General features: G+C 36.6%; 1 protein-coding gene across 3 annotated transcripts; it reads left to right on the top strand.

Annotated features, from left to right (window-relative positions):
- Positions 1 to 14,663: 14,663 nt before the first annotated feature.
- On the top strand, positions 14,664 to 22,239 carry LOC126584896 (aspartic proteinase 36-like). Of its 3 annotated transcripts, none has more exons than XM_050249274.1 (10): positions 14,671 to 15,197; positions 19,373 to 19,502; positions 19,613 to 19,866; positions 19,969 to 20,208; positions 20,397 to 20,559; positions 20,696 to 20,769; positions 20,861 to 20,957; positions 21,086 to 21,149; positions 21,528 to 21,599; positions 21,759 to 22,239. In XM_050249274.1, the coding sequence occupies exons 1-10, from the start codon at positions 14,956 to 14,958 to the stop codon at positions 21,929 to 21,931; spliced, it is 1,509 nt and encodes a 502-aa protein (XP_050105231.1). In that variant the 5' UTR covers positions 14,671 to 14,955; the 3' UTR covers positions 21,932 to 22,239. The 3 variants fall into 3 exon arrangements, 2 of the variants coding, with proteins under 2 accessions (XP_050105231.1, XP_050105235.1); XM_050249278.1 differs by having other exon boundaries at positions 14,685 to 15,197; positions 19,969 to 20,196; XR_007610185.1 differs by lacking the exon at positions 21,086 to 21,149 and having other exon boundaries at positions 14,664 to 15,197; positions 21,759 to 21,901.
- The last annotated feature ends 511 nt before the right edge of the window (positions 22,240 to 22,750 follow it).

Below are 22,750 nucleotides of genomic sequence, written 5' to 3'. Positions count from 1 at the left end.
AATCACACAACAAAAAGAAATTAAAAAAAAAAACATTATGTATTACATTTGGATGAGTAAGCAATCTCGGATTTAAATGATTTATTAAATACCTGTAAATATTGTAGTAAAATCCATAAATATTGTGTTTTGAGTTTGAATAACAAAGATTTTATTGTAAAAAAAAAATACCAATTGAAGTGGAAGTTTTCTTCAAATAATAACGAGTTGAGTCAACTATTCAATCAAAATAAAATTGAGCATATATATCTCTTGGCATCAAATGCCAAATCCCAAGGTTATAATACAATTTTCTACTATTGAATGTGGTCGTTGAATGGCCAAGGCGCTGCCTCCCTCCTTTCCAGGGATATCATAAAATACGTTCAAGACTTATGCAACGCATGAAACTTATAACTTGTCTGAAAATGATATTATTAAAATTCGATGTATACATATGTGTCAGAATAGAATCAATCACCCTGAATCTTTTCCGTAATCATATTTGTTTTTTTATGTTCTAAAATACAAGCAATATTCTATCTAATCTATACTAAAAATAAGAGAGATAGTTTGAATCTAGGTTGATACTATGTTGTCCCATCAAATGTTTCAGGCTTGTCACGTCATTTGTGATCTTAGAAGAGCCATCTTCAGTGACCCAAGTAGCATACTTTTCTAGTGTGCCAAAAGGACGGAGTGTCCTCGCCGCATGTTGGACATGTCATATAACTGTTGGTGCTCCATCTCGACAATATACCATATGATGGGAATCCTTAGTTGTCCACATACCTAATTTATGAATAAGAGTTTGGCCAACGAACCATTCCGTCAGGCAATTATTACGATGTCGTCGAGCAAGGGTTTCACGGCTAGCTTTTAACACATCATTGTGGTCCTTTGCCCTACGACCCGCAATAGTAAGCCAACGAATATGTTTGTCGGGCAAGGGAACCTAGCCGACGAACTACTGCAAACCTCAAGGTATTGCATGTTTTTTTTTTCCCTCTTGGTGCCAAAATTGCCCGACGGAAAAAAGCTTGCTCTGCGAATATTTGTAAAGGCTTTCTGTAAACCCTAAATATTGACCAGATTTCCCTTACTAAATGAAAAGTTCGTCGGGTAAAGGCTTTTAACCGACGAAAACTATTCCGTTGGGCAAGTTTTTGTAGGGCAAGTCTTATTTTCTGGTAATATCATATATTTAGTACAATCACCATCTAATCAATAAACAAATTTGAAGACCAAATTTGACCGTTGAAATGATGATTGTATTAAGTACTTATAAGTATTGTATTCAAATCCATAGATATTATTTACACTAAAGGGGTGGGGGAGTGAGCAAACAATAATATGGTTCAAATTTGTCTTTGGCGAGAATCGAACCTAAGACCTCTCACTTACCAATGAAGATGAATATCACTAGATCATAATACTAAGTGACCATAAATATTGTGTTTTGAATTTGAATAACGAAGATTTTAGTGTGAAAAAAAAAAAAATATATATATATATATATATATATATACAGGGAGCTTAAGGGGAGGGATCCCCATTTTTTCAAAAAAAATGGGGACACACTCCCCACCGTTAGATTGACTTTAATGAAATTGTGTGATTGAGATTAAAACACAGGCCATAGAATCTCAACCACAGGATTTCATTTAAGTCAAATCCAACGGTGGGGAGCGTGTCCCCATTTTTTTGAAAAAATGGGGATCCCTCCCCTTAAGCAATTCCTATATATATATACACCAATTAAAGTTCTTCAAACAATATAAAGTTTGGTCAACTATTCAATCAAATGAAATTGAGCGTACGTAACTCTTGGCATCAAATGCCAAATGCCAAATGCTAAGGAGCTCAGCTAAGAATCAAATATAGCAGCTGAATAAGGCAGCCGCATATGCAAATTTTATAAACCATGCATGTTATTTAGTTTTAAAAAAACGAATATATATAGTTGTGAAAACCCACCGTCCACTATTTCACCAAGTGCAGTTATTGGCATTTTTTTTGGTTTGGACTTGCAACAAGGTGAAGCATTATTATAGTTAAATAACTGAGATATATACTTTTGGGAATGAAAGTGAAAGATCATCTACTCCAATCGTATTATCTGTTTCTTAAGTCTATCATATATATATATATATATATATATATATATATATATATATATATATATTACTATTTTCTACAATTTGAATGTGCATGGTAGTTGAATGACCAAGGCGCTACCTCCCTCCTTTAAAATATATTCAAGACTTGTGCAACACATAAAACTTATAATTTGTCTGAAAATGATGGTTACTAAAATTGGATGTATACAACAGCTAACGTTATTTATTATAAGGAAGGAAACAAATAAACAAAAATTTGACTTCCTGGTTTTTGCTTATCCTTCAATTTTCTTGTGCCATCTTGGCCTTCATATCGCTTTTATTTGGCAAAGAAACACAAACGTTATTGTAAACGAGAAATTCTTGCGATAAATAACACAAGAACAAGCGTACAGAGTAATAATTGTATTAATGTAAAGGTAGGGTTACAATCTATGTTACAGGTTTGAATTTTCTGATTCGACCTCTAGGGTGAAAAGTATGTGTGTTGTTGATCCGAGGTATGTGGTGAATTGGTCTTGAATGAACAAACTTCTCAAGGTTTTGGCTTGTGCTAATGGAGGAACTGGCACGTGTAGGGGTGCTTGGTGGTTCTTCAAGGGTGTGACAAAGAATGCAAAGAGTTTTCTGAATCTTCTGAGCGTTTGAGAGTGTTCGGGGCTTGAGAGTTTGAGCAGTTGGGCATATGGATGAATTTTTTAGCCTCTTTCTTTGTCTTGGAGCCTCGTATATATAGGCTCTACAAATATTGCCTATAGCTAGATTTGCCTTGATTGTGGACTTGATTAATTGATGAGAGAACCAAGACTTAATTTTGGGCTTGGTTCGTGATTTGACTTCATCAATTAATCAAATAATTATTCCCATTTAAAATTTAAATCAATTAATTTGTTCAATGAAAATTTAAATTAATCAAAGAATTACTAAAGTGTTGGTGAAATGTGGACACATGTCACTCTTGATGTCGTCCATTTTTCGACACGTGTCACTCTTGATGTCGTCCATTTTTGGTGAGTCACGTGCCACGTGTACGATTTGTCAGATACATGATACATGCCACATAAGCCTTAACATGTCGAGATTTTAATGTGTTGGTGAACATTTACTTCATCGAAATTTAATTTGATGCCTACGATTACATACTTTCGCCTCTAGTCAGCTTTGCTTCGTTTACCAGACGACTGATTGTCCTTTTTTCAATGTTCATTGTTGTATTTTGTAAGCAAAAAAAACCGGCCTCCGCATTCATAAGTGCGCGTAATGTATAAGGTACGTCCTCTACTTAATTCTTTCAATTTGTCCAAATCAGACATGATTCTTCTAGCTATATAGGATTATAGGTTGTACTTATAAGTCTTAATATCGTCGAAAACACAAAAATCTTCAATTCATATTCAAACTTACTTGGTCACACAAAACAACTTGAGATTTATTGAGAGCAATGTTGTAGAGGGTGATGGAGACTCCATCAAAAGCAATTGTTGGAAGTAGAGAACATTAGATGAGAGAATGCTTTGATTTTGGTTTTTTTATTTTTAAATGAGTGTAAAGATAAATTGACATATTGAATTGGACTTGTTTTGAAAAAGAGAAAAATTAGACTCGTGAAGGTATTTAGGCAATAAATTTGAGTTTAAAGAAATAATAATAATTTAATTAAAAATAATATGAGTGTAGAAAATAAGCTTTGGTGTTGAAAAATGTTATATGAATTCAAATAAAATTTCTTGTTGAAGTGTTTCCACAGACATATTCAACAAGATACACATCCCATTAAAAAAAAAGGAACTTTCATGAAAAGGGCTTGGGTTAAGTCTATTTTAACAAAAATAAAAAATCATGCTATAACTTTATTTAATGAAAAAGACTTAAATTTCAATGAAAAACTCTTAAATGTTAATAAAAATGATGAAAGAACTTAAATTTTAATGAAAAGACATAATTTTAATATTTTAAAAAATTAAAAAAAAAATTGACTACGTCCTCACACAAACTGTTTATGAAACTTACTACACTGTTTATGAAACTTAATGGTATTACACTGTTTATAAAACTTACTACACTGTTTATGAAACTAACGATACTACACTGCTTATGAACCTTAACGGTACTATACTGTTTATGAACTTAACGGTACTACAGTACTACACTATTTATGAAACTTACTACACTATTTATTAAACTTAACGGTACTACACTGTGTATATATGTAGATTTTTTTTATTTTTTATTTTTTGCCTTAATTAGGTATGAGTGAAATCTACATATATATATATATTATTTATTATACACATGAAAATACACCTTATGAGATTATAGTACTAGACGTGTGTTTACGTTATCGTGCTTTGTCAAAGGCTAAGTTTGTGAATGGAGATGACATGTTTTGCAATGCAAGATTAAAGTTAATTCCAAGTATTGTTGAAGGATATTGGATGGTCAAGTGCGTCTAATGTTGGAACAAGAGCTTGCCTACCGAGGAAAGTTGTATCCTATAATATCTGAGGCAAGCCAATTTCCTAGAGATTGATGTAAATATTTGACCATCATTTGTGGCGAGGAGTATCATCATTACTAATCATCTTTGATTTTTATCAAAGACTTGATCGCTACAATGACGAGTAAGAAAGGTTTTTGGTTTGGTGGGGGGGGGGGGGGGTGGTGTATTCGTGGGAGGTGCTGGGCCAATGTTTTTTTTTCTTTTTTTTAATTCTTTAGTCCTTATCATTAAATAAAGTTATTAGGTGGTTTTTGATAAAAATGCAAAGTTTTGAAGTCCTTTTTATTAGTTTTTCTTAAAAAAAAAAAAAGATATGGAGGATTTTTTGTGTTTTAGATGTTTAATTAGTCAATAACTTATTTTCTTTTTCGCAGTCTTAATCAATATATAGTTCAAGTTTTCAAAGTTAAAAAAGACTACCCTTGAGTTCCCATTTCTTCTTACTTCTTTGTTCTCAGCGCACACAACAACGGCGAGAACTTGTTTCCTCTCTTTTACTATGCCTGCATTATCTTTTAATTTTACTTCCTTAATGACTAAATGTCCTTTTGGTAACGTTTTACAAAAATGATATTTGGATATTTCACTACTACAATATTAGCTTTATATGTGGCGGTTTAATAAGCTATTATGTCGGATAAAAGATATCCGATATTTAGTTAGTGTCGGATAACAATGAAATCCTGTCGGTTATCCGACATAAATTCCTGGCGGATATTTAGTGTCGGATACAACTGCCATAAAGTTATTATAACCGCCAGTATTTTTGAACTCTTTTTTTATAAATATTTTTAACATATTCCGGCGGTTTTTAAGTTAATGGTGGCGGTTATAACCAATAGAAATTGACTATTTTATTATTTTAGTTTCTGACGGTTATTATTTTAGTATTCTGGCGGTTATAACTGACAAAAATTGACTATTTTATTATTTTAAAATGTTATATTGATTAAAAATAAATAAATAAACACATGGTTTAAATATATTTTTTTTCACTCATGGCCCTGTCGGATATAACAGACATGAACAAAGCAAAATTTTGGGCAGCCGCCAGAATAATCTCTTAATGTTTTTTTTTCACTCATGGTCCCGTTACTAAATCTCTTAATGTTTTTTTTTTTGCGATTTTTTACACATGCTATCTCATAGTATATACAAACATATTTGACGGTTGGATCGTTGAAACTAGTTTCGTAGAATGCATATCCTATCAAATTGATAGATTTAACAAACACTTAAGAGTTAATGTTATACTTCCATTAAGTATAAAATAAGATTTATCCACTAGTGTAAATATTTTAAATTGAAGATCAAATTCGTTCATTGCATTCGTATAGGGTTGAGGAGTGTAGCTATAAAAAAATCATCAAAATTAGAGCTAAAATAACCGTTAAATTGTGAATTTTCGTTTATAACTCTCGAAAACTTTTTTTCCGTTACCTAATCTCTAATGTTTTTTTTTTTTTGCGATATTTTATGTATGCAATCTTGGAGTGTGTACAAACAAGTTTGATGGTTGGATCGTTGAAAAACGTTTCGTAGAATGCATATCACATCAAAACGGTAGATTAAACAAACACTTAGAGTTAATGTTATACTTCCTCATCAAGTATAAAATAAGATTTTGTGATATCCACTAGTGTAAATTTTTTAAATTGAAGATTGAATTCGTTCAATGAATTCTTATAGGGTCAAGGAGTGTAGCTGTAAAAAATAATCAAAATCGGAGCTAAAATAACCATTAAATTGTGATTTTTCGTTTATAACCATCAAATTTTTTTGTTCTGTTACCTAATTTCTGAATTTTTTTTTTTTTTGTGATTTTTTACATATGCAATCTCAGAATGTGTACAACAAGTTTGACGGTTAGATCATTGAAAAAAGTTTCGTATAATGTGTATCGCGTCAAAACGATAGATTAAATAAACACTTGAGAGTTAATGTTATACTTCCATTAAGTAAAAAATAAAATTTTGTGGTATCCACTAGTGTAAATATTTTAAATTGAAGACCAAATTTATTCATTACATTCTTATAGGGTCAAGGAGTGTAGCTGTAAAAAATCATTAAAATCAAAGCTAAAATAACCATTAAATTGTGATTTTTCGTTTATAACCGTCGAATTTTTTTGTTTCGTTACGTGATCTTTGAATGTTTGTTTTTTACTGTTAGATCATGGAAACTAGTTTCGTAGAATGCTTATCTCCGTTAAATTTGCCTAAATTTTGAAGTGGGAAAAGTAATTTGTGCTAAATTTTTATTTATGTTTTTCAAGTATTGATTAGACAATATTTAGTTTGTGTGATGACATTTTCATTGTACAATTATCTTTTTGTTTCTTTGTCGCCTATTTTACATGGGTATTATTTATTAAACCAAACAATTATTTATTTAATTTTTAAAAACATATTCTATATAAATACATATTATTTATTTATTTATTAAACCAAACAATTATTATTTTACTTTTTAAAATCGTAACAAAATTTTGGAGGGGAATTTAAAATTTTGGGAGGGAATTTTGGGGGGATTTTTGCCGCTTTTTTTTTGTTGGTTATAACCAACAGTAATGAAAATTTTCCAAAATAAAACCTCTCCATCTCTTCCTTACGCCGGTGCCTTCTTCCTTCCCCTTTTCTCCTTTCCTCATTTCCTTCTCCTTCTCTTCTCCCCTTCTCCTTCTCACTTCAATCACCATGGATGAACAAGGTAGAAGCTATGCCAGCCCTTGAGCACAGAGACAAGCAAAGCGCTGTAAATCCTTCCACATGCTTCCACCTATGATTTAATTTATTTTTTTGTTGGATATGAATAATTCATATTTTGGAAGATATCAATAAAGGCTCCATCTTATTGGGATTTCATAGATATTTAGGGATTTATTTGTTCATTATAGTCATTTTTCGAAAGATATTTAGGGATTTTATAGTTAAATTGCTTATATATAATGTTATAAATACCCAAAACAATTGTATTTGAGTGACAAATGAAAATTTTCCAAAATAAAACGCCTCCATCTCTTCCTTGCGCTGGTGCCTTCTCCCTTCTCCCTTCCTTCCCCCTTTTCTCCTCTCCTTATTTCCTTTTCCTTATCTTCTCCCCTTCTCCTTCTCGCTTCAATCACCATGGATGAACAAGGTAGAAGTTATGCAAGCCCTTGAGCACAGAGACAAGCAAAGCACTGTAAGTCCTTCCATATGCTTCCACCACATCCCGGGCTCGACTCCGCCGTAGCACGATATTGTCCGCTTTGGGCCCCGACCACGCCCTCACGGTTTTGTTTTTGGGAACTCACACGAGAACTTCCCAGTGGGTCACCTATCATGGGATTGCTCTCGTGCGAACTCTCTTAACTTTGGAGTTATGATGGGAACCCAAAGTCAGTGAGCTCCTAAGAGGCCTTGTGCTAGGTAGAGATGAGAATATACATATAAGGCTTAAAGGATCCACTTCCCTGGGTGATGTGGGATGTTACAATCCACCCCCCTTAGGGGCCCGACATCCTTGTCGGCACACTCGCACCGAACGGTATAATGGCTCTGATACCAAATTGTCACATCCCGACTCGGGGTCCACCACATCCTGGGCTCGACTCCGCCGTAGCACGATATTGTCTGCTTTGGGCCCTGACCACGCCCTCACGGTTTTGTTTCTGGGAACTCACACGAGAACTTCCCAGTGGGTCACCCATCATGGGATTGCTCTCGCGCGAACTCGCTTAACTTTGGAGTCCCGATAGAACCCGAAGCTAGTGAACTCTCAAAAAACCTCTTGCTATGTAGAGGTGAGAATATACATATAAGGCTTAGAGGATCCACTCCCTTGGACAATGTGGGATGTTACAGGCTATGACCAAATCTCATCACCTTTGTGTTTTATTTCAAATAAATTTTATTAGTAGTTAATCAAGTTCAAATGAATAATAAAATAAATAAATTTTGGGGGGAACTCTGTAGAATAGATTTATTGAATTGGTTATTATTCTTGATCGTAACCAACGAGTTTTATTCTTGAAAGTGGTTTAGATTTTTTTATTATTAATAAATTTTCTGTCGGTTTTATTCGAAAGAGAATGCTCTTATTTATCCATTATTAATATATTCTCTATCGTTATATCCGACACAATTTCTGTCGGTTTTAGAGTATTTTCTGTCGGAAAATTCATTTCCTGACGCTGCCAATTCTGTCGCTTATTATATCCGCCACTGCATCCATTTTCTGTCGGATTTTGCTTAATTTACAACAGTAATATACATTTCTTGTCAATTATCATAGCGACACTAATAAAAGGTTTCGTAGTAGTGTTTGTTTTGCAAAACGAAAATGACAAATAGGGTTTTGCTAGTTTAATGTCCTTCAATTTTATAATCATGAATAATTGAACTTCTAACTTTATTTGGTATGTTAATATATTGCAGAGTAGAATTGTTTCGACGTAAGGGGATGTGTACAGTTTTGGTATTATAGTCATGGAAACATTCACAAAAATGAAGCCTACGAATGAATATGTTTGTTGAGGAAATGAATCTAAAGCAATGAGTTGCAAATGCATTACTATCAGAAGCAATAGTTGAAGTTGTGGGTGCCAATCTACTGGTAACACAAGAGGAAGATAATGATTTTATGTCTAAGATAGATTGCTTGTCGTCCATTTTGTGATTAGCTCTTGTTTGCTGTGCAGAGCCACCGGACGAGAGAATAAACATACAAGAAGCTGTAGCCATGCTCAAAAAAATCAAAATCAAGTTTTTGAAGGATGTTGGAAGAAAAGTGTTGTTGAACCTTCCTCGAGTTCATGCACTTTGATGGAGTTCTTAATTTATTGGTTCTATTTAATATTTCAAGCCTTTTGATTCAGTTTCAGTCCTTATTTGACGCAGTTCTATTTGAAACAATTATTGGCTTGAAGTCTATAGTGGAGAGTCCATGTGGAAATTTTTCCAGTCGACGAGCCAAGGGCCTACTTCAACAACACCGATACTGTCCCCATTTAACCACCTGCACAATCCTCAGGTGTGGGGTTTTATCACAAAAGGCCTTAGTGTTAATTAGAGTGGGGTAATTCTATTTAAATTGGTTTGCTTTCCTTCCCTTAGCCAATGTGGGACAAACAACCACGTAGAGCCATGTCAGGACTCACCCATCACGCGGGGCCAATGGGGACCCACCCAATCACGTGGCATCGTTGGCCTACGTGGAGCCATGTTGTGACTCACCCATCGTGCAGGGCCAAATGGGGACCCACCCAATCACGTGGCTGCACGGGCCCGCCTTCTGGCTCTGATACCAAGATAGAATTCTAGGGTTTTCATGAATATTAATCTGATTTATTCTTCTCACATAGAGGAATATATATAAGCTTACACAAATCTCCTACAAACTCGGAAACAAGTATCCTAAATATACTAGGATATCTATTACAAAATCTCATGCCTAAAATATCCTTACATCCCTTATTTCCCAAAGGTTTACTTATGGCAACATTCCCCCTCAAGTTGGTGTGTAGATATCACCTAGGTCCAACTTGTTAAGTGAGTCCTGAAACACTCTTGATGACACAGAGTTAATACATCGGCCAACTGAACTTCAGATCTCACATACGAAATATCAATCAACTTAACATCCAACTTCTCTTTGATAAAATGTCCATCCACCTTAACATGTTTCGTATGATCATGCTGAACTGGATTATTGGCTATTTCTCTCGCAGATTGATTATCATAATACAACAGCACAGCTCCATGTGGTTTGAACCCAATCTCGGTCAGGAGGATTCTTAGCCATAACAATTCACAAATCCCATGTGCCATACCACGGTATTCGGCCTCTGCAATGGATCTAGCAACCACATTCTGCTTCTTGCTCCTCCAAGTTACAAGATTACCTCCAACAAATGTAAAATACCTTAATGTAGAGCGTCTATCAGTAATGTTTCCAGCCCAATCAGCATTTGTGTATTCTTTTACCTTCAAATGCCCATGTTTCCGCAAAATCAACCATTTTCCAAGTGCACCTTTCAAATAACTCAAAATTCACATTACTGTAGCCATGTGATCTTCACTAGGGGAATGCATGAATTAACTTACCACACTTACATCATATGTAATATTTGGCCTCATGAAAGACAAGTAAATCAACCTTCCTACTAGCCTCTGGTACCTTTCTCTATTTGTTGGGACTTGGTTAGGATAAATCGCTAGATGATGATTCTGAACTATAGGCGTTTTTGCTGGTTTACACGCTAACATCCTTGTCTCAGACAAAAGATCCAAAATATACTTCCATTGTGACAAGTAAATACCCTCACAAGAACGAGCAACTTCAATTCCCAAGAAGTACTTCAAGCCTCCTAAGTCTTTCATCTCAAACTCCGAAGAGAGATGCCCCTGTAGTCTCTTCATCTTTTCAACATCATCACCAGTAACTACCATATCATCCACATAAATTATTAACAAGGTGACCTTACCTTCTCTACTTTTAATAAACAAAGTGTGATCTGCATTTCCTTGTCGGTAACCATATTTCTTCATTGCCACCGTGAATCTTCCAAACCACGCCTTAGGTGATTGTTTGAGTCCATAAAGAGCTTTTCGCAACCTACACATTTTGCCCACTCTGTTCGGCACTTCAAACCCGGGTGGAAGCTCCATGTAAACTTCTTTTTCTAGGTCTCCATGTAGAAAAGCATTTTTTACATCAAATTGCTTCAACGGTCAATCAAAGTTAGCAACTAAAGACAAAAGAACTCGAATAATGTTCATTTTTGCTACTAGGGCAAATATTTCTTGATAATCTACTCTGCAAGTCTGTGTGTACCCCTTAGCAACCAATCTTGCCTTATATCTGTCAATACTCCCATCTACATTGTGTTTGATGGTGAATACCTATTTGCACCCCACTGGTCTTTTCCCTTGTGGTAGTGACTCCACGCTCCAAGTCTTATTTTTCTGTAGAGTCTTCATATCGACTTTCATTGCTTTTGTCCATCGAGGATCTAGCAAAGCTTCTTCCACTCTTGTTGGGATTTTGATTTCATCCATTGTATTCACCATGGCTTGGTACTTAGAGGACACTCGATGAGTAGAAACATACTTTGCAATAGCATATCTGACTTTTCCATCAGGAGAATACCTATCAGGTGGTTTCCCACGATTTTGTCTAGATGGTAACATATACATACTTTCAATATTAGTCAAATTACGAGCTCCATCAAGTTGGGATAAACTTACCTCATGGATATTCTCGAGCACATGGACGGTACAACTAGAAGAAGGTTATTTGTTGTTTCGTTGCTGCCTTGATATTGTGCACTTGACTATGTACTTGACCATACGCTGGACTGCCCACTGACCAGTGCGATGGGCTGTGCCAAGCCCTCAGGCCCATTCCCCGACTGGAGCTCATTTGCTGTTTCATTGTTCTCCAAACCAGCCAAGCCCAGATTTGGCTCACTCACACTACTGGGCTCAAACTCACAGATTGGGAAAACTGGCAACTGTCGGCCCTGCTAGCAGATGCTGTCACCGTGGCAGATATCATGTTGGCAGGTGTCATACTGCTGGGTTGCACGGTGACCATCCTCTTGCCCAGTTGGAAGATCAATCCAACTGTAATCTTCATGTGTGCGTATCTCCCCTTGAAGGTTATAGTTGGTGTGATTAGTGACAAAGAACATCTCATGCTCAGAAAACGTAACATCCATGGTGACATACGTATGCTTGGTTAGTAGGTGGTAACACCGGTGCCCTTTTTGCTGACCATTAAATCCCAAAAATATACATCTAAGCTTACACAAGCAATTTAAATAGAATTAACCCACTCTAACTATCACTGAGGCCTTTTGTATTAAAACCTCACACTTGACAGATTGGGCAGGTGGCCAAGTGGGGACAATATCGGTGTTGTTGGAGTGGGCCCTTGGTCCGTCTACCTAAAAAAATTCTAGATTGGTATCAAAGCCAGTAGACGGGCCCGTACTACCACGTGAACTGGTGGGTCCCTTTTGGCCTCGCACGAACAGGTGAGCCCTGACTTGGCTCCACGTAGGCCAAGAGATGCCATGTGAATGGGTAGGTCCCCATTGGCCTTGCGCAAACGGGTGAGCCCCGACTTGGCTTGCCAATGTTTGGAACTCCACATGTGACCCATAAAGTGGGGTCTCACGTGCAAGGGAGTGTTAGAATTCCTTTGTACCACCTCGGCCAGAAGGCTTGAGAACAAGCAATTTAAATATAATTACCCCACTCTAATTATCACTGAGGCCTTTTGTATTAAAACCCACACCTGATGAATTGAGCAGGTGGCCAAGTGGGGACAGTATCGGTGTTGTTAGAGTGGGTCATCGGCCCGTCTACCTAAAAAATTCCAAAGTCCAGATTGATTGATCAAAATAACAATTTCATCAAATATCACCCAAGCACTAAAAGCTGTAGCTAGCAATTCATGTTGGTAAAGGAGAAAGTGGAAACAAAGCCTTTTGAAGCAACTAAGCATAAAACCAAGTATGAAACCAAAATTGTCTTCTTGATGAATTAAACCAAGCCTCTTGTCAAAGGAGAAAGCAAACCCACCTGTGATTCCTAATGTGCAGTGGAGAAGGGAATAAGAAAATCCCCCAAGCATTTTCAGGTACAAACACAACAAAAAGAAGAAAGAAAAAATGCACATCTGTTACATTTGAATGAGTAAACGATCTCTGATTCAAATGATTTTTTTGTAGAATGATCTTTAAATTGAGGATTAAGAAATTGAACCATTCTGATCATGAAATTTATATAATGAGAAAATGCTATTTACAAGAGTGAACTATTCAATCAAATGAAACTAAACATAGTTCCTCGCCAAATATACATATCCTGAAATTTTGTGGGGTCCTGTTCTGGTAACAAGAAACTCCATTGCTTAATTTGGTTGTACAACTATATTTTTTCTTGTGTCAAATAATTATATATTCGCCCCATTACACACGATCTACAGACCACCGACTTCAGTGTCAAAAATTATTGTTGGCCATCGTCATTGATGCCAGAATTTTTTTTTCAAGTCGCTACAAAATTTCAAGCCATTGTTCAACAATGACATAAAAATAGCAATAGGTAAAACTTTTTCATCTTCAATTCTGTTTGTTATGTGAGTTTACTGTTTTTTACATGCACACAATAAAAACTAGAGACCTTACAATAAAGTTCATCACCTAGTATGTTATGTTTAAAAGCAACTGTTGAACAGTGACCTAGAGACCGGAAATGGAATACCTTGACATGTCGGAACATTGTAGGATTGAGTGACAATTATGTACTAATTTTAAAATATATATATATAGTAGTATTTAGTGAATTATTTTGGTTGACTTTTTCATTAGTACCTAAACTAAAAATATGACTAAATTTTTTATTTAAACTAAAAAACACCTCATGCTTAAACGCACCTGGTGAAGGTGGATTCCAAATCTCTGCATTTATTATCTGTGCATTTACACGTATTTAGACTAGTCGTGGCGGTTCAACTAATCTAACATAATTTAATTCTTCTACGTCGTATTTAGATTGAAATCCCCTTCGCATCATTTCATTCAGCATGTCTCTGCAAAATCACAAAAAACTTCCAGTGGTTGATGTGTGGTTCCAGCCATGTATCTTGTCTTTTACCATAGAATGTCAAATTACAACAGGCTTAATATATGATGGATGCCTGAAGGGTAAGGAGTAATATCTTAGGATATGAATTTTGAATTTTGGGGTAACTGACATCAGTTCATCCTACGAATTATATGTCTTTTGCCGTGATCCAATAGAAAGACACGATTAATAATAAAAAATAAAAAGTCGAAGCACACCTATTTTCGTAACTACCCTATTTTTGTCACGCCGAAGGCAAATTGAATATTAGTTTTCGAAATTGAATTTTACATTTGGACAATTACGACAAAGTAGTTTAAGCTTTTCGATTACTTTGGCGTTGTGCTGCCGGCGGAAGAAAAGCGGGGTAGACGGCAAGAGAGAAGACTCATGGTGTGGGATAGATTTAGTTCAATAAATTAATTAAATCGTCAAAATTAGCCTAATTGCGTATAGATGTTAGGTTAAATGCAGAGACTCGGGACCGGTGGAGGTCGTCCTAGCTGAAACGCTGCTGGCAAGAAGAAGAAGAAAAAAAGGAAGTTGAAACCAAATTAAAGCATTAAATTTATTTATGATATGAAATAAAATATAAAAGCTAACGTCATTCCTATTTTGAAATTCTATTACCCGGTTGTTATATATTGAATCTTTGAGGGGGAGAGAGAGGGGGTGGGGGAGAGAGAGAGAGAGAGAGAGAGAGAGAGAGAGAGAGAGAGAGAGAGGGAGAGAGAGAGAGATGGCGGCAGTTTTGCTGGGCAAGCTTCTGATTGCCGTCGTGCTACTGATGCCGCATGCGGTGGTTCTGTGCAGTTTTCCCGCCACTCTATCTCTGGAGAGAGCTTTTCCAACAAATCACAAAGTGGAAATGAGTCAACTCAGAGCTCGAGATCGAGTCAGGCATGGAAGGATGTTACAGCAGTCGCCAAGTGGTGTCGTCAGTTTCCCTGTTGGAGGAACCTTCAATCCATACCTTGTCGGGTAAATATAATTTCTTGCATATTCAGTAATTAATTAATGATTTAACTCTTGTTATTCCTCTCTGTATTGTTGATTTTGTTTTTTCTTGTAGATGTTGCAAAACATGTTTAGTTTAGGCCCCGTTTGGGATTGAGGTGATTTTAAAAAAAGCCACTGTGAAAAAAAGCTGAGGGTCATTTTTGTGTTTGGTAAACTGAAAAAAAAGGGCTTATTTTGGAAGCTGCTGTGAGAATAAGCTGAAAATCAAAGGAAAAGCTGAAGCTGCTATTTGCTGCTTTGAAAAAAAGCCAGTTTTTTCAAAGCACACGGAGCTACAGTGCTCCTTTAATGAAAAGACACACTATCATCCTGATTTTTTTTCCAAAAGCACTTTCACAAAAAAGTTTACCAAACACTCTACTGGCTTTATTTCACAGCCGCTTATTCTCACAGCACAGCCGCTTATTCTCACAGCAGCTTTTTTTCAAAGCATAGCAATACCAAACCAGCCCAGCCGCTTATTCTCACAGCACAGCCGCTTAGTCCACACGTCTTCTGTCGTGATAAATACTGGAAAATATAATAATTATATGTGCTTCGGAATCATGATGTAATTAATATATCATAATATTGTAGAAAAACAACGTTCTAATTCATTTGATTCACGTCTTAATATTTTATTAGCGTTGACTCAGACCCAATAATCATTGAGTTAATATATATATATATATATATACAGAGAGCTTAAGGGGAGGGATCCCCATTTTTTGAAAAAAATGGGGATTAGGTGTGGGGCCCACTTCACATCTAATTTCAACGATCCGAACCGTCTATTTTGTTAGTCTCGATTCATAGATCATCTGTGCAAAATATTAGCTAAATTGGAAATGTTTAAGATATCTAATTGGGTTCAAGGAAATTAACGAATACTTTGTTATATAAGAAAATATGAAATTTGATATTAATAATTAAATAGGCAAATGGTTTCGGATTGAATTGAATTTTTGCAAGGATGATCTATGAATCGAGACTAACAAAATAGACGGTTCGGATCGTTGAAATTAGATGTGAAGTGGGCCCCACACCTAATCCCCATTTTTTTCAAAAAATGGGGATCCCTCCCCTTAAGCTCTCTGTATATATATTTGTTTTGTTTACTTGCTTTTGTTTTGTTAATAGTCTCCATGGTCATAAAGTATTCGGAAGGTAACCCTTGTGGTAAAAAAAATCGGATTTAAACTCTTGTGGTCTAAGTTTGTTAGAATTTATACCCAAAATTGAAACTTCCATCATTCATCCGTTAGTATCATGCACGTGAGTGTCACATGTAAGATGGTCATTTCATCCCCTGTTTCATCCCTTCCATAGTCACTCTCCATTCATAAACAAAGACATCACGAACTGAAATCGCATCCGGGTGCGCAGCTGAATTCTTTGATTGAACAACTAATTAGCTTTTTGCCTTCTAGTTTGCTCTGTTTGTTTCCTTTTTGTTGCATTCTTCCCTTTCAAAACCCTACACGTAAACCCCTTTATATACTACTAAGAAGGAGACCGACTAGAAAAAAGAAAAAAATTTCAAGCATAACAAGGAGGAGACCGACTGGAAAAAAAAAGAAGAAACCAACTGGAAAAAAAAAAAAAAAAAAAAAAAAGCCTTTGAAGCATAATAAGGAGGAGACCGACTGGGAAAAAAAGAAAAAAACTTTCAAGCATAAAACCGCACATGGTGTATACGATTATGAACAAACCATTTTCAAAATAGAACAATCACCTAAAGTTATCCAAGATTGTAGCAATACCTGAGTATGTTGGTGCAACGTCTCCCTCAATTCTTTGCTTAGCCATCAATGTGGCTTTTCAAACACGAACCAAACCTTTGATTTCAATAAAAGAATTTTGTTCGTGCTTTAGAATTGGGAACGTCATGAGGGTTTTAGCTAAGCTATTGGCATGCTACTAACTATGAAATGACCATCTAATCCTCACATATGAGACTCACGTGCATGCTACTAACGGAGGAATGACGGAAGTTTCAATTTTGGGTATAAATCCTAATAGACTTAGACCATAGGGGTTTAAATCGAATTTTTTTTACCATAGGGGCTATCTTTTGAATACCTTATGATCACGGGGATCATTTATCACATTATGCCTAATATTTTATTAGCGTTTACTCAGACCCAATAATCATTGAATTAATGCAAATACTTCTTTGAGTTAGACCCTTTAACAAGAGGGATCCCCATTTTTCTAAAAAAATGGGAACACCCTTTTGACCGTTGGATTGGCTTTAATGAAATTATGTGGTTGAGATTAAATCACAGGTCACACAATCTCAACCACACAATTTCATTAAAGTCAAATCCAACGGTCAAGAGGATATTCCCATTTTTTTAGAAAAATAGAGATACCTCCTGTTAAAGGATTCGTATATATATATGTTTTTGTGTTGTTTACTTGCTTTTGTTTTGTTAATTACATTTCTTTTTGTTTTTTCTTCCGCTTTACTCATATTGGTTTTGAAGTAAAGATAGGGTTAGATTAGTTGGTTATAAAGTAACGACAAAGGGACGCAATCACATTATCTAATCCACATCATTACTTGGAAACAAGAGGGCAAACTTTTTGTTTTTCTGTTTGTTTTTTTTTTGTTTTGGGTTCCTTCAATTGTTTGTAGAATGACATGGGTTTGATAGGGTGCTTAAGGGACTGTATTTTAAGGAGGTCCTTTTGTAGTACTGACTCGGAATTTCACTTTCATCCTCGTAGTTTCTGTTGTTGCATTTTTGTTCTTGTAGTTTCATTAATTCCATCACAACCATTAGTTCAATCTGTTAAATGTCGAGAAATTCCTTCCTATTGGATTTTTGAAATGAGAAGATGCGAACAAAAAAAGGACAAAAAAATCAACTTCATTGACGGAATGGCTAAAGTGAATAAAAACAAAACTACAAGGACACAAATGTATCAAAAAACTACATGGACGAAAGTGAAAATTCAAGTAAACTCCATGGGCTATTGGTGCAGTATGTCTTTTTAGAATACAAACTAGCTACTGATTAAAACAAAGAAAACCAAACAAGCTCATCAATATGTAACTGTTGACCCTAGAAACTACCAAGCCTACGTGGCGCGCAGGCCGAGTAATTAATAAGCTAACTACGTCCTTTGGTGAATGCGGGACGTGCCAACTCATCGGCCGAGCTCGGCCGAGGAGTAAATTTTGTTGATGTTGCGTTGGGTGCGCGGCTGACTTCTGCGTCTTGCGATTGCGGCCGAGAAAGGAACACGTCTCGGCCTCTTGGGCTCTCGAACCTGAAGACAAGGTTACTATTCTTACGAAGTTCAATATCAAATCCGGCTTTCAATGTGCCGAATGTAATGACTGTAACACCTCACTTTGCCGAGAAGGCTGATGAGATGACCTCGACCAATAAGGATTTAGAAACCCTTCTCGACCGAGACTTGGATAGGTAATCAACCGTTCTCGCCGCAGTGCTGTTGATGCCAACGGAAGATATTGCGAGACCGACTAATTCTACGGTGACAGAGCTATCTATGCCGACTTAAGATATCACCGGTTGCTTCCATAGTGCTGTTGATGCCAACGGAAGATGTGTCAGCGAAAAAAGAAAAAGGAAAAAAATCTCAAGTTGTTGAGAGTTTGCGCAGGGCAATTTTGTATTGATTTGCAGGGCTTGGTTGATGCACAGCTTCCTCTATTTATAGTACTGGATCTTGAATCCGAGTTAAAATCCTACTCGGACTAGGTCTTCCTCTCCGGATCAACACCACCTCGACCAGTCCTATTTTCACTAGGATTGTGAACCTAGTCCTTAACTGAGCCGGATTCACTTCTGGGTCACTGATCCTGCCGAGACTCCCTATTGTACTAGGACTCGACTTGTGTTATGATCTAACCGGCCTAGGCTTGGAGGCCCACGAGCTGAACGATCCATGGCCTTCTTGCCGCACGGCCTCCAGGGCCGAGAATGATCCTAAACTCGGCCCAAACTATTATTTTGGGCCCAAACAGTAACATACAGTTTTTGTATTGATTCACAACACATAACAATTGTGTAGTATCAGAATCATTAAGTGATAGATTTTACACATACTTGTCTTATTTTGATAAATTGTCGTACTTCTTATATTGATTCCTTAATTTCTTCGGACTTATGACTTGATCGTAGGCTTTATTTTACAAGCGTGAAATTGGGTACACCTGCAACAGAGTACTATGTGCAGATTGATACCGGAAGTGATGTTTTGTGGGTTGGCTGCACTTCCTGCAATGGCTGCCCCCAATCGACTGGACTCAAAGTAAACTCATCACCTCTCTTAATCCTTCTCATCCTTCCTCTCTGAATTCAAATTTGTCAAGTTTTCGGAACATAGAAATAACATACTGCTGAACATTTTTCTTCATGCAGATCCAGCTGAAAGATTTTGATCCTAGTAGCTCCTCAACAGCCTCGTTGGTCTCTTGTTCGGATAAACTGTGTACCCTTGGACAGCAGACTCAAGATTCTCTATGTGATGCACAGAATAAGCAGTGTACTTACGATTTCGAATACGGAGATGGCAGTGGCACATCAGGCTACTATGTATCAGACTTGTTGCTTCTTGACACAGCCGGCGGTGATCAGTCTGGTACCTCAAACTCTTCAGCTAAAATTGTCTTTGGGTAAGTTATATGTTGTACTTTGCACTATAAGTAAGCACAACGGTCATATACTCTGTCCATATTTTGATTGAACATGGCCTGAAATGGTGTATTATGAAACAGTTGTAGCACCTCAGCAACAGGGGTCTTGCAGAAAACAGCTGCAGCAGTTGATGGGATTTTTGGATTTGGGCAGCAGGAACTTTCCGTCATCTCCCAGCTGTCTTCACAGGGATTAGCACCAAAAGTATTTTCTCACTGCTTTAGAGGAGATGACACCGGTGGAGGGATTTTGGTTCTTGGCGAGATCACGGAACCAAACATAGTTTATAGCCCACTTGTCCAGAATCAGTATGTGCAACAGTACAAGTAATATCTAAATTTCTTAACATATCATAAGCTCCACTTTGACAAGTGAACAGCTGTAAAATTTCACTTAAGTTTACGTGCATCATAAAAGATATTTTTAGTGATACATGAGGATTTTGAATCATATAACCTTTGGATGATTACGTTTAACTATATCTAATTGTTCATGTCCGAAATTTCAGGCCTCACTATAACTTAAATCTGAAGAACATTGCTGTTAATGGCCAAATACTGGACATTGCTTCATCAGTGTTTGCAACATCGGACACCCAAGGAACCATAGTTGACTCCGGAACAACTTTGGCATACCTTGCAGAAAATGCCTATGATCCTTTCGTCAACGCTGTAATATTTTTTGTTAAAAAATTTACTTTTCAATTGATCTCTTTTGTGTACCGGTGATTCGTTATCTCTTCGTACTTTCAAACTTAATTCAACCTGGATTACTGTTTGAATAACAGGTTATTTCGTTGCTTTGCAGATAACAAGCGCTGTTTCACAATCCGTGACCCCTGTCACCTCTCAGGGAGAGCAGTGCTACATAGTCACTTCCAGGTTCACATTTTCAATATTTTGCACTATTCGTCATTGAGCATTGCTATTTCGTTCGAACTGTAATTCTTAAAGTGTGCATAACTCCGTTCAGCATCTCGACTGCATTTCCTCAAGTTAGCTTGAACTTTGATGGCAATGCATCCATGATTCTAAGACCCGAGGACTACCTTTTACAGCAGAACTCTATGGTGAGTATCTTTTTGTGTAGTTTTTATTTACTTCTGAGTGGTTTTTTGTTATATGACTCTGTCTACTTCTTACGCTGCATCTTGAACTGAAACCAAAGATTTCATCTTCTTTTTTATCCCGACTATAGAATGGTGATGAAGTATGGTGCATCGGCATCGCAAAAAATCAGGGTCAACAAACTGTATTAGGAGGTATGAAAAATGAATGCAACTTTTATTCAAGTTTGTTGCAACACCATTCACTAACAGCCTAAAGTTTTAAATCTTGATGAGCAGTCATTCATCAGATTGCTTGTGCAAATCCAACGGCTAACGCTATTAGCTCAAAAGTTTTCAACCCTTCCCATTGTGTTAGTTCTGTATGACAAATTTGACGAATTCGTTAAATATAAACTTGCAGATTAGGTTCTAGTTTATATATACTCTCTTTCATAAAAGTAAATTTTGCTTGTGTGACTGGAAATCTGCTTGTTAGGTCATCACATCTGATATAGCTTATTCATTCATATAATTCTGTCTAAATTTTTCCTTTCATTAAGATAACAGTAATATTTTCATCTTTTCTGATAGACCTCGTCTTAAAAGACAAGATCATTGTGTATGATTTGGCGAATCAACGGATTGGTTGGGCTCAATATAACTGTAAGTTCGGATATTACTCTTATATCTTATTCCAAGTGTTCAGCACTCATTTCATCAGCCATATGAAAATCATATTCCGAAAGTACGAGCAAAAAAGCACCAGAAAATACTAGCGGTGTTTTTATTTGTGAATGTATGAACTATGAATATTTCTCTCAGGTTCACAGTCAGTCAGCGTTTCTACGAATACAAGTACCGGAACTGCATCTGTTAGTCCAGGGTCGATAGACCTTAGTGGTTCAGCTTGCAACGACCCCTTCAAGCTGATAACAACAAGCGTGATGGTTTTCCTTGTTCTCACGTCAATCATTCACATTGTCCCATCGCTGTAGCACTGGACATAGGCCCTGTTTGGCACCTTAGGGCGACAGATCTGGGGTTACCATTCTTGGTTTGATACTTGTGACGATTGTGCAGTTTCTCATGAGTTAACATGGTAGCATTCAGCGAGACCACACTCACTTTTACAGAAGTCATGTCAGCTATTCTTTACTCTATTTTCGGTTTTGGTTAGGGTTATTATTTCAACAGGCACACAGTACAAGTTTCATTATATTGATTAGCACCATTGTAAATGACATTCATAAACTTATGCATTTCATACATATATAGCAGTGGATTTTTGCTTCGTGGTACAGAATTTCGCTTCGAGGTTGCCAGCCCTCTGTTGAATTTCATTTATGTGAAAACCAGTATAACAAATTGGAATAAATAGATTAGTCACTTAACAACATTGACATTATCTTTCATGCCTAAGCTATCAATCAACAGGAAGTCCTAGTTGATAAACAGATATTCCATCTCAACTCAAATTCAAAATCAGCAGCATCTCAGCCGCTGCAACTGGAAACACAGACAGAAGCAATTCATTCCTCTTTAATTTCTATCTTGGTATCATCCGTTTCTGTCCCACGACAAACATCTCTTCCCTCATCATGATCTTAGCCTCTACCGCTGCCAACCCAATCCCTCACCCTAATGTTGCAAACTTTCTCACGATTAAATTAGACCACATTAAGTACCCCTGGTTGCGTGCACCATTTATTCCCCTTCTCAGAAGCCGTGGCCTGCTCTCCTTCATTGATGGGACGTCGGTCTGTCCTCCAGCCTTTGTTTCCAATGCTGAGAAGATTAAGTGAGGAAATTAACCC

Source organism: Malus sylvestris, chromosome 2, assembly GCF_916048215.2.
Source record: "Malus sylvestris chromosome 2, drMalSylv7.2, whole genome shotgun sequence".
NCBI lineage: Eukaryota > Viridiplantae > Streptophyta > Magnoliopsida > Rosales > Rosaceae > Malus > Malus sylvestris.
This window is presented reverse-complemented; position numbering and strand designations above follow the sequence as displayed.